We start from the raw sequence: 12,842 nt of genomic DNA on the forward strand, positions 1-12,842 counted from the left end.
AACCTTTCTCATTCTGTGAACTGAGTCTTCATATTATTTAGTTCTCATATTCTCTGCAAGTTTGTTCTTGTAAGGTTAGTGTAAATACTTTTTACTCTAACCCTTAATTGTAACAAACCCAGAATGGATTGCATTATCATCATTAAGCCTTTACTTTTGTATTTGCAAAAATTAAATAGTTATTTTACGTATGTATTTCAATCTTAAGTTCCATTACACAATCAGAAGTTTTTCATCAGTTCTTGAATTCATATCTTCAGAAACAAATGCTCCAGAGGTACCAAGACACCTAAAAGTTTAATTTACTACCCTCTAAGACTGATGGAAAATCGGTTTTAAAATGGCTTAGCCCCTGAAACAACAGAATCGTGATTTTACAGTGGCTCAACTGGCAGGAAGAAGTTTTGTTTTAATTTAATTTAATTTCCATTTATAAGATGAACCTATCATGTACCTCTAGGCACATTTACAATATAAAAACCAGCAGCCATTTCAAGACAACTCCTGCAAGTTTGCTTGTTTTTCTCCCATTGAATAAAACAAGACAAAAAATCCCATGAAAGACCTGTAGAGAAGCTCAAATCCCAAGTTTCTCTGAAGGTCACAAATAGTACATGCACTCAGAACAATTAGAACTGTTAGCATTCACATGGCTCTCAAATAACTTTGATAGTCTGTGTGAGCTGATTTCATAAAACACAATCCTTTTGCTGGTATGTTCAGTCCAAGCAGCATGAGTAGCTGCAGAAATAGTAAATGAATTAAGACTGTTTTCCTTCTCATGTCTCCTGATAGCACTTGCTGATTTATCCCAAGATGTAAACTTCAGCTAATGTTTCTTTCAAGTTTAGGATGAATTTCTTAACACCCCTCTTTGCTGCTGGGTCCTTGATATCTAATACTTCTTCCCACTAAGTCTTTACTTGCTGAGTAGGAGCACTGAAAGTCTCACCTACTCCTTCTCCTCTACTTAACATATCATCATTAAACATACACAAAATGAACAGCTTTTAAACATTATTAGATTTGACTGGAATGGGCCAAAAACTGTTAGGGAAGGGAGGAGAAACAGAGAGAGAGGCTCACAAGCCTCTGTTTTTGGGAAAATATGCTGAAACGGAACAAAATCAACACACTGAGGAAGAACAGAAAAGAAACCCACAGAGAAATTAAGTAGCTTGATCTAACAATTAACCAGTAGCTGAGCCACAAATACAATCTCAATCTATTGATACACTCTACAAATCCATACAGACCTCAAATATTCCAGATCACTGAGGAGTGAGACTGTTGGTAAAACAGGAGAGAAACAGGCCTGGGGCAAGCTGGAATTGTGAAGAAGCCCAGCTGACACAATTTTCCCAAGCTGAGTCACAGGAAGACTGGACCACTCCTGAACCTTGCCTGGCAAGAACAGCCATATGTAGATGCAGGGTGCTCTGTGGTGGTGTATCCCTCCCTACCCCCTTGGACTTAGAAATGCTTGTTAGGCCTTGGCCTTGACAAACAGCACATGGGCTAAGCTCCTCTTTAGTGTATCAGAAACACTGTCTGGTCCCAGGAGCTCATGCTATCGAATGAGCTCCTGTTTTTTAATGAACAACCTTGGAAGCTTGTTTTTCTTGCATGAATAACAGTCCAAGTGGAACTGGTAATGAAAGTTGTAATCAAACTTTCAAAAAAAGTTACCAACCCAAACTGTGGACAGAATGAAAAATTCCTATGACTAAATTCAACTCTCTTGTAGGCCTATAAACAGTGGCTGGAAGTGAGACCCTTTGAGCTCTCCTGGCTGCAGCCAGCCATCTCTGAGTGGGACACCCTGCAGAGGCAGCAAACTCTCAAGTTTGCTGTACTCAGAGGATCGCTGTCAAATGCCACCAATGGAGCCTGGGCTGATACTCCTGCTGCTCAAGGACCAACCCTTTCACCGGTTCAGAAGATGCAAAGGCATCTGACATGAGTGGCTCACTCAATTCAAGGAGAATTTTTTACATGTGTATACCTCATCCATACTCCTTTAGATATGTGTGCATGCAAGTGTAAATGTGCTATAGTAACTGTACTATGAATGTTGCTCTCAGATTAAGTACTTTATATTTATAAGTAAGTTAGGCTGCTAAGTGAGTTACTGCTGCGCTATAGTAAATTCTATAGAACCTTCTGTTAAATTGTTTAAATTAAGCTATCGATGTTAAGTGCTGTTAAGTTTACATGCCAGAAAAAGCTTTAAGCCTAAACTGCTGCTTAAGTCTAGGGCTAAGTTTGGCAAGGGGATCCACTCTGAACCTTGTGACTCATTGGGAGGATCAATCTTCCTTATTGCTTTTCATCCTTACCCTTTTCCATCCTTACCCTTTTTTAATCCCCTGCCTCCACACAGACCATACTTGGTTGATTTTAGACTGATGGATTGATTTTTTGTTTTAGTCTGACTTTTCTCTGTGTGCTTTAAGTGTGCAGCAGGCAGCTTGCCAATGAACAGTGTCACACTTTTATTTGAATATTACACCTGCTTTTGCCAATGCCTTTGCTGGTCAGTCTTTGAGCTACCTAAAACACTTATTCATGACATGCTCCTGGAAACAGACATGAAATCTTGCCACTGTGTCCAGCTAAAGTCCATAGCATTTTCAAATTATTCACTATTGATTATTTTTCACTATTAACTATTTTTCACCCGTCTTCCCCCTTTTCAACACTTTGTAATGATCTAATTCAAACAGATTATAAACAAACATTTTAAGGTTAATTACAAGCTGTGTTTTATAAAACCAGGTTTTTGTTTAAAAAATAAAGAAGCCCGTCAACTTAAACAGAGCCCCCCTACATTATTCTATACTAAAACAGTAGCAACGGTAGCAATTTTAAAATGAGTTATTTTTGCTAATAACCACTTCTATAAATCATTTAACAACCTTAGTATTACCCTGACTCTACTTCAGGAAATAAAGAACAGAAAGGAAGCAGCATAATAGGCACAGAAGCAAAAGCATTTTTAATTAAAAAACCCCACCAAACCAACCTCAGATGGAGCAGTGAGAAGTTAGAATTCATAGTCAGTCTATAACAAGAACAATAATATTTTTTCTTCAAGTTCAACACAAAGAAAAAGAAGTCATTAATAATTGAAGCTTGCCAGAGGCATGGCTATTTCTCTCTTTACTAAATGTCTACCATCTAATTTAATTACAAGTATTAAAGTCCATGCCGAGGTCAACCAGCTTCAGTTCCTCCAATATTACACTTCAACCAGTGCTCATTAACGTGTCTAGTGAATGGATTAGCACATCTGAAGATGTATGTATGCAGGATGGGGGGACAGTCTGAAGACAGCTAATTGTTCATTTATAGCAGGACACATGTTCGAGACTGTAACTTATTATCACTAATGTGGAATTTATTAAATTCTAAAGAAAAAAATACCAATACAGAAAACCATTTTTTTTTCTTAATGCAGCTATAAGAGATCATATCACTGTTGAGAATCTGTGCCTCCTCCAGGACAGTACATCTTACATAAACATTGTCTTCATATTTCTAACTTTTTTTTTCAAGGGAAAATTATGCTAATAACCTGCACATTACCCTTAGGTGAATAAAAAGTCATCTCAGAAAGCACTCACCACATATTTCTTAATTGGCATCTAAGGTTTCAAAAATACTAAGATTTCCTTCAGATGTAATACTTTTTCTTTCTGCCCCAACCACTACTTTCCTGCACTTTTTGTATGTTCTTGCCAACAATTCCAATGATGGGAAAAATCACCAGTATGGTAAAATTAGAAATTGGCAGACAATATACCAACTTAGCAGGTAAAGATGTTATGATATTTTATGGTGTTTTGTTGTTGTGTTGGATTTTCTTTTTAAGTTACTGGATTTTCTTTGACTCAAATTTCTCTAGGTTTATTACCAAGAGAACACTGTTTATCCAGAAATACCTACCTTTTTTGTTAAAGAGTCATCTGAATCAGAAGGCATTCTTGTTGACACATGGAACATGACTTCCACTGTTGAGGTAGCAAAATATGGAGTGGTCAATCCAGTGCTTTTGTTTTTTTGCAGTCCTCCCATAAAACCACAATGGTTTGTGAGATTTACCTAGAAATAAAGACCAGGAAACTTTACAAAAAAAATTTATCAGGTAATAAATACACTCTTTATACTTTAAAATGCACTTTCAGCTGAACTTTAAAAGTGAAGATCCTTTTCCCAACAATATAGTTACACTTGGTTTCTAAAAGAGCTCAGACTTGCTGACTATACTGGAAATCAACTACAGTGCACTAGCATTCTATATTCCACAGTCACCACAGAAGCCACTGGAAAGATGAGGTTAGAAGAAAGGAAAGCTTGTGTAAATAATATTTACTGCATTATTCCCTGATCATTTGAGTGTAGTCACTTACATGTGCTTTCTCAATTTTTTAAAATTCTCTGATACTACATCAACTTTGACCTGAGCTCTGGAAAAACTCTGTGCAACAGCCAGGGAATTTATTATATTCCATATATTTTTAAAGAATTTTTCATTCTGTGAATATAAACAAAAAATTCACAGGAAATTAACTGATAATTTGTAAAGAAGCTTTTAAGTCTTAGATCAATGGGAAATAGTCTGACACTGAAATAAGTAAGCATATTAAATGTGCTGTTTCACCTTTAAAACAGTGACTATAAAAAGTTGTTTTTCAGATGTGAATACATTTAATCTCTGCCTGCATGGGATATATTTGTTTTCTTGATACTAAAAGATGCAGAATTTAATGTTAAAATGTTAAAACATTAGTTGTCTCATTATGGAATATTAATCCAAACTAGCAACTCTTTAAACTAGCTAATACTGCCTAAGAGAATTAAACCACTAAAGAAGGATATTTTATGGTACTAGTGTTGTTTTTTTTTTTCCTCCTGAATGTGGGAAATAAACATCTATGTTCATGAAAGTCAGCAGACTTGTAGCTGTTTTCCTCTGTTCCTGTGGGAAAGTCAGAGTCATTATCCACACAGTTAATCTGGTAGTGTCCTTTTATACCTAAGCAGTAAAGAAATACAAAGAACAAATAAGATAGACACTCATGTGGACACTCCTGATGAGCACAAGTTGCAAGAAGAGCAAAAAACCTGCAGCCAACCAGGACCAAAAGCCATTTCTGTATTGTGTGCAATAGTGCCAAATTGAACTGCACAGTGGTAATTAATCCTGTGCATCTGAAAAAAGATGGAAAAAAGGAAATCCCCCCTATGACAGTACTGAACAAGTAACTAACGAGCTGCAGGCCCACATAGATAATGGGGTACATCACAATATTTCTGACTGCTGGAAGAGAAGTAGAGTGGACTGTGTGAACTGATACGTGCCTGCAGTGGAAGGCAGGAAGAAGAGAGTATATGAGAAGCTGTTCGTCTGTACTTTTTGAAGTTCCAAATTTTAGAAAAGCTTAAGCTTCAATGGACTTAACACTTTACAAGCTTACAGGGAAATCAAGATGCCTCCTAATCAGTCCATGAAAGCCAAGTACAGGACTGCACATTAAAGAATTATCTTTGCCTGCACAGACTCTCTTCAGTTGTTGGAGCTTGAATTTAAATGATTAGTAATGTTAATGAAACTAAACCAGGAATTCTTCTCTAAGACCCATTTTTAAAATTGTGTATTTCAGTACTTGTGAGAAATGCTGAAGAGACAAAGACCTGTAATATATAAAGATATTGGTAATTGTCTTTGTAAAAGAAACTAGGATAAAAACATTTAATAAATACCTCCCAGCCAAGACCAGCTACAAAATCCTCATAGGCTTGACTTCCCCCAGTATTTGTAAGAATGGAGTGTTTATCTTCCTGTCCCTCAGCAACATAAAACACTGCAATCTTGTGTGTCTCTCGGCTGTAAAACAGAAAGGTCATTGCATGACAGTGCCTTAACCAATATGAAATGAAAATATGCAAACAATACACACAGAGCATGGCTTTTAAAGTGTAAAAAAATGCATAGTGGAATTACAGTACAATTATATGGCTTCTTTTTGGATGTCCCTTATATTTTCATGTCCTCATTCTGTTCTTTCTAGTGTCATCTTCTCTAGAGCCTGAAATTTTTGCTATACATTAGCAGCATTTACCCCTTTGATCACTTCTAAGATGCTGGGTGGTGCTGCCTGTACCAATTACTAATGGAATAGGTGGACTTTTGACATGGGCAAAACCTGTAATGTGGGCATTATCCACACTGCACTGCCCATTAACAACAGCACCTTCAGAACATTGTGAAAATGCAGCTTGTCCAACTGAATGAAGAATCTTTACATATTTTTCAAAGATCATAATCATTTAAATGTTTTCTGTTGACAGGTTATTGTTAGACATTGGAACAAATGGAGATGGTTTCTCACATTTTTCCAACTTCCACTGGGTTTTGTTTCAACTTCTACAAAAAACAAGTCAGTTTTCAATTCTGTGCTACAATTCTAACTAGAAGACCATATTTTCAAATACTGGGACCATTTGAAACAGCTAAACAATCAACCATAACTTAAAAAGTAAAGGCTTTGATATATCAAAGTTTTAAAAGAATTAAATGTTATGCATACACAAATGCGTATAAGGTGTTTTGAAATTTGTTTATCTCACGGTATTTTACGTGCAGAATTTGACCCTACAAATAAAACTGATACGACTTCAGTATAACAGAAAAAAACTACAGTACAAAGCAAAATACATTAATAATTTAAAAAACTATTTAAAAAGTCAGCTCAACTCTCACATTTATGCAATTAGAGCCATTTGAGTAAAAGCATACTTAAAACAAGTAAGTAGGCAGTCATTAAGAGAATTTACCATTGTCTTGAGTCCAAATTTCTGAGTTCTCGAAGTAACTTCTCATTTTTCTTCAGGAGATGAAAGCTCCTTCTAGATAGAGAAATTTGTAACTCTTTTACTACCTCTTCACTGATGGATACAGAACAGTACAACAACGGTACAACAACATATCCAGGTCCACTCAGGAACAGTTAACAAATGCTTCTGCCTTTTCAACAGTCCTTTCTTAACATATAAAAATTAAGACATCTTAAAAAAAATATACAAGCAATTTTTCTTACTCCAGCAAATCATCTGCATTCATTACAGCCCTGAGTATAACCTTTATTTCTTTCCACTTTCTTCTGCCAATCCATTGGATCTGACTGGGATCCATTTCTCCTCTACAGAAGAACCATAAAATATATATGTTTACTGAAAAAAGACACGCCCATTAGTCTACCGTTGCAAGGAGTGGGTGCATTAAACACAGAACTTCTGTTACCCTGAACTGCAGAGCAGAACTTAGCTCAGTAATCACCCAGCCAGCTGTAACAATTTAAACAAAAAACAAAACCAATATGTTAGAGAAAGGCAGTGTTCATTTCTTTTCAACTGTGCTTAAGATGTTTCCCACAAAACAGTGTGGAATTAAGAGCAGTCCTGTTCAAAACCAGACTGCCTTGAGGAATTAAAGACCCAAATAAGAAGGGTTGTAACACCAACATTTTGTCTGATTCCAGTGTTACCTCAGTGACACAGATTATTTTTGTTTTAGTGAATATCCATTTCCCTTCGTAGTAGGAAAATATATCAATGATTCTAATATGGAACTTGAAACCAGTGGCAGAAGAAGATTTCAAAAAGACCCATAAATTCTAGGATGCTAATATTTGTCATAGCTAATATTTGTCATATTTGTACATATTCCTATGTATATGCAGACATGCACTTAACCATACCCACACAAAAATAATAACGTTAAGAGACATTACTTCTGTAACTGAACATGGTTCTCTCCTGTTTTAAACAATATGCAAACAGTACTCAAGCACAGCCAATGTTGAAATAAACAGCAGGGGACACATCTTTCTCATTAGCTAATACACATGCAAGGCTTTGAGGCTGCATGCGAACATGCTTTTAGCAGACAAAGCAGCAGGACACTGTCCAGCGACACAATAGGTGAGAATATGACACTTTCCGAGTATTTTTCTGACATTGAAAGGTAATGATTTTTGCAGCAACTTACATGGGAAGCAAAGAAAACACATGATTCCTTCAATTTGCCTTACAACACTTTCTAAGGAAAGACTATGAATCACAATAAATGCAACAGATTCCTCCTTTCTGTCTCTCTAAATGACAGGCTGAAAAGCAGAAGAAAGCTGCCATTTAGGTCTTCGATGCGCATCCCCTCTCTTTTGTTAGCTGGCTTGGAATACTTTTGGTTTAAGAAACTCTATTATCACGGTAAGAACAGCACAGTTCCTTAAAAAAAGTTTTTAAAATATGAGTAGTTTTACCTTTTATCCCATGAATTCATTCCTAGTATACTGAGAAGTAATCTACAGTAGTAAAATGCTGACTGTGGCTTTTGTGAGGTTGGCTCATCCTGCTCCATAGCCCTCATATTTACATCATTGAAATGCTTTTCAACAAACTCTCTCTCTTCTGTGTGCTGTTTCAGAATTGCATTGATGACATCGTTCTCCTGCTTTTCTGAGATGCAGACTGGTTGAGGAGCAGGGATGTTGAGTGAAACACCAGTTCTCTGTAAGCATTCAGGGCTTGTAACACCTAAATACTGCAGCAGCTCATCAAGAGCATCTTCTTCATCCCTAATTGTATCCCATGTTGGTACAGTGTCTCTAAATTTCCTTTTAACTTGGAGTGTTATTCCATCTCTTGCAGATACATCCTCTACATGCTCAAAAGATGAAAGAACATCTTCTGGTTTATCTTGCTGAGATAATGAAAGTGCAAAAGATGTTTGTTGTGAAGATCCACATAAAGATGACGGTCCATACAAAATGGCCGAATCCCACGAGTATTTGCCGGACAGATCACGCACTATAATTCTAACATTCGAATTAGCTGATGCAAGTCCAGCTGACAGTCCTCCCCCAGGCATGTCGTCTTCTGCTTGGATTTGTATGCAAGACACCAGGGAAGTATTGTTTAATACAAAGAATTGAAGATTTGGGTTCTCAAAAAGTTCAGGAGAAAGCTCAGGACTTTCACTGTATGGATTGTCATTGTTTTCACACACTTGACTGGTCAGCATAGCAGGACCTCCGCTCATAGGATAGTGGCCTAAGTGGTTGACTAGATGTGTTATCACAGTACGAGCAGCAACAGAAATTAACCCTTGTTGCATGTGAGTTTTCACTGCAAGAGAAAGAGCACTGGTTTTAAAAGAGGAGTTCAAAAAACAACACTGAGGTTTATGTGTTTCTTTTGGTCTCTTCCTGAGAGAATGAGCGCTGCAAGCTGTGGACACATGCAACTCAGTAACAGAAAAATATGTATGTTAGTGACCATTGGTCTTGTATATAAACAGCGTGAAAAATCCTAAAAGAGTTAAAGAAGCATCTCCATTATTTTACAGCTATGTCTATGTCTACAGATTATACTTCCTTTGCCACAGCTTTGTTATCAGCACTATTCTTCTAAAATACACAATTTCTTATCTAGTAAAAATAAATCTTGAATTGCTGTTGAAGTAGAGATCATAACTGTGCTGCAAGATGTCCATTCCAACTGCAGTGTATTTTTATATTTATACACATCATTACACTGAGAAATACAAAGGAAGATAGATGCACAAAAGGTCTAATCCATCTTAATTTCCCTGGGGAGCATATAGCTGTAGGTCAGCTTGAGAATAGCACTAGATAATTTTAAAGTACAGAATCAAAGAGCAGGCTGTCTACATTGAACATGATCTAACATAATCAAAATTTTAAAAAATGAAATCTCATGCCACAACTGCATTTTAAGAAGCATAAGGTGAGAAAACCTTGGGAGGGAGAAAGAAAAGTTAATTGTGCCCATCCTATGTGATATTCATCCTGTGAGATGCACTGGTATTTCAATATGGTTTTTGCCACCTCCTTCTTTGCTGCACGCCTTCCACTTGCATGTTATGTCATCTAAATTCAAAAAAAGTATTTTTCATGTTTATATCACACCCTGCTAACACAGCACTATATTGTTTTTGAATTATTCTTATCAAGTCCACTCTACATGAATACATGAGCCAGACAAAGTGATTCTCTAAGGCAGAGAACTGCCAACTGGTTCAGGGGACCCACTGAAGAGCCCATACACAAAAATACTACACTGCAGAATAAGACTGGTGGAAGAGGAAACAAGACCAAAATGGCAAAGTACTTGTTTTCTGTGTCCTTGCTCTTGTAACTTGGCATGGATGCCCTGAATTTGGGATTTACAAAGGGAAGATTAAAAAACTCTACTCCTCAGGATTACATCATGTATTTAAAATTACATTACAAATTGAAAAGTGTTGCAAACGCTTCCCATCTTCTTTCTCACCAAAATCCATCAAACCAGAATGTTCTGAATGATGTTACTTTTTCATTCAGTATTTACTGACAATATAGAACCTCTTGGGCACAGAAGTAAAGTATAATGAATTCATCTCCCTTTATGTTGGATATTCATAAGCTGCAAAACCTAATGTTTAATAAACACATTTCTCAGTTTCAGATGTCTTAATTGGTTTAACTGGAAAAATAAAGGCAAATTTGTCATGTGTACTGACTGCCATTATAGATCTTCAGTTTCTGAAGATGGATGCATTCAGCAACTGCAAAAACAAACAGGTAGTATGTATTTGCCTTTTTTTTCCCCCCCAAAAGGTTTGGGTACAGCATGTAGGAGATGTTTGGGATTCTGGCTATTCTCTTCCTTTAGGAAGCACTACATCTGAACTGCAAATAGAGAAACATTTCATCCAGTTAATAGCTGGCAAAATCAATGTAACATTTATACAATTCTAAAACTCATATCCACTCAAGTATTTTAATGAATTAATGCCTTGAGAATTAATACAAGCAAATTAGAGATTATATTTTTATCATGTATAGACTTCTTGAGGTTTAAAATTTACAAATACAAAAACATTCAGCGATGCTGAATTACGTGTCCAGATACTGGAAGCATACAAGGAAATTAAGTTATAGTGCCATCTGCTGAAACGTAAGAAGGAACTGGAAGCAGATTTTATACAAAACAAAGAGAAAATAAACTGGGCGCTTGGAGAATCATTTATCAGCACATTATTGACTAGCACCTGGACAATGTAGAGGGTGGCCCATCTTTACCAGGATATTTATACCAAGTATTTAGCACTTGCCACGACAGAGATAAATAAGGTAATACTTTTCTCAGGTTCCCAGGAGCAGAAACACACAAGTCCCACTCTATAAAGGTTAAATGCCCCCTGTTAAGTTCTTCTGGGAAATCTGAAGAAATAAGGATCTTCTAGCATATGTTATTACTATAATTATGGTGTGCCAAACCCTGAAGATCTCAAACTGACCACGGTTGTTTTGTGCCTGTGTGTGTGAATTTACTCCCGTAGCAGCCTAAGGGACACATGGAAAAGAAAGGGAGATAAAGAGGGCAACAATTAATTTAAATTTGGAAGATCCATTCTCAGTTCTAATACAGCCTTGCCCTGAAAACTTTGCACTTGAATTAAAATCATAGATCTGACATTGTTTCTTTTATTTTCTTTTCTTTTATAAAATTTGAACACTACATCTGAGTCTTCTCAGAATACAGTGCTGTTGATCTAAAAATGACACAGAAAACTTAAATTAGCAGTATCAAGAGAAGTATACTGAAAAGTAGACTCTAAGATTAGAGTCTATGTTAAAATAAAATAAAGTAATCTTGAAACATTTTTGCCACACAGAAAATCAGATTTTGATTATGGTTTCCACAGGAATAAAAAAAGGAAAAATCCCAAGCCTAGTAATGCATTTTGAAATGATAAAAAATTTAAATTAATTTTTCAACTTAATTTATTCCTAGAAGCACACCTCTTCAATCAGGAATAACTGGACATTCAACATATTAAAACCTTAAAATGAATATCTAAATCATGCTCCTTGTTTCTGGAGGGCAAATGAAAATATGTAATAATGCAAGCCATCATGGCTTTACCACAAATTCTACAAACTAAGTAATATTTTACACATTAAGGCAGTCCAGCTCACTGCTTTGTTGACCTGTCTTCCTGAGAGAACACATTGCTGCTTTCTTCACAATGGTACTGCCTCTGGCTTGGGCAATGCAATTTAAATATGTACATGATCATTGGGTAATTTACAAGAAACATGTTGTACTATTTATTTTTCTCAGTCCTGAAATTACCTCTTTTGTGGAAAGGCTGAAGGTCCATCACTACTGATTTGTATCTGTGGCATGAATGAAGGATTCCTTAAGATGTGCTATTAACGTTTTAATTCAACTTTGGCTGAAAAGTTTTAAGCTACTATGGTTATGTAGTAGAAATAGAAAATATTGACTGAAGAGGGAATATAACTCTCCTTATCATTTTAACTGTCTAAAGAACGATGACCTGTACAGACTGATTAATCTCAAATTCAATGGGATGAATCACTCTCTAAAAGCACTTATTTTTCTTTTATTATGTTTAGTGGCAGTCTAAGAGAGTCCCCTCTTAGCTTAGTTTCATGTATTTTACCTTAGTTTAAGCAAGTCTCATTCCTTTCTAATTGTTAACTTCAGCAATACAGACATGCAGTAACAGAGAACCATCTCTAGAATATTCCCCACAAAACACAAACTGTGTTAATCCAGATGCACTATGTACAAAGTTTTTTTTTAAAGTGTGCATTTTGTGTCCTGTCAGTAAAATGGCAAACAGCAAAGCCTTATATGAAAAGTACTTCATATTTCTACTTTTTAAACAAAAACTAAGACTAGACATCAGGCAGGGAAGACTTTTTCTTTAGAAATTTAAAAATATTAGAAAAAAAGATCAA

General features: G+C 36.0%; 1 protein-coding gene across 19 annotated transcripts in view; it reads right to left on the minus strand.

Moving 5' to 3' along the window:
• The window catches only part of RALGAPA1 (Ral GTPase activating protein catalytic subunit alpha 1), a 131,987-nt gene that overhangs the window by 41,143 nt on the left and 78,002 nt on the right, over nucleotides 1-12,842 (minus strand). For 18 of the 19 annotated variants that reach the window (XM_038139720.1, XM_038139719.1, XM_038139718.1 and 15 more), the window contains 4 exons: nucleotides 8,328-9,192; nucleotides 6,841-6,912; nucleotides 5,767-5,890; nucleotides 3,949-4,104 (listed from right to left, as the gene is read on the minus strand). In XM_038139720.1, coding sequence (XP_037995648.1) covers nucleotides 3,949-4,104; nucleotides 5,767-5,890; nucleotides 6,841-6,912; nucleotides 8,328-9,192 — 1,217 coding nt within the window. The remainder of the gene's footprint in view (nucleotides 1-3,948; nucleotides 4,105-5,766; nucleotides 5,891-6,840; nucleotides 6,913-8,327; nucleotides 9,193-12,842) is intronic. The other variant, XM_038139724.1, reaches the window with a different exon arrangement.

This window comes from Motacilla alba, chromosome 5 (assembly GCF_015832195.1).
Source record: "Motacilla alba alba isolate MOTALB_02 chromosome 5, Motacilla_alba_V1.0_pri, whole genome shotgun sequence".
Lineage (NCBI taxonomy): Eukaryota > Metazoa > Chordata > Aves > Passeriformes > Motacillidae > Motacilla > Motacilla alba.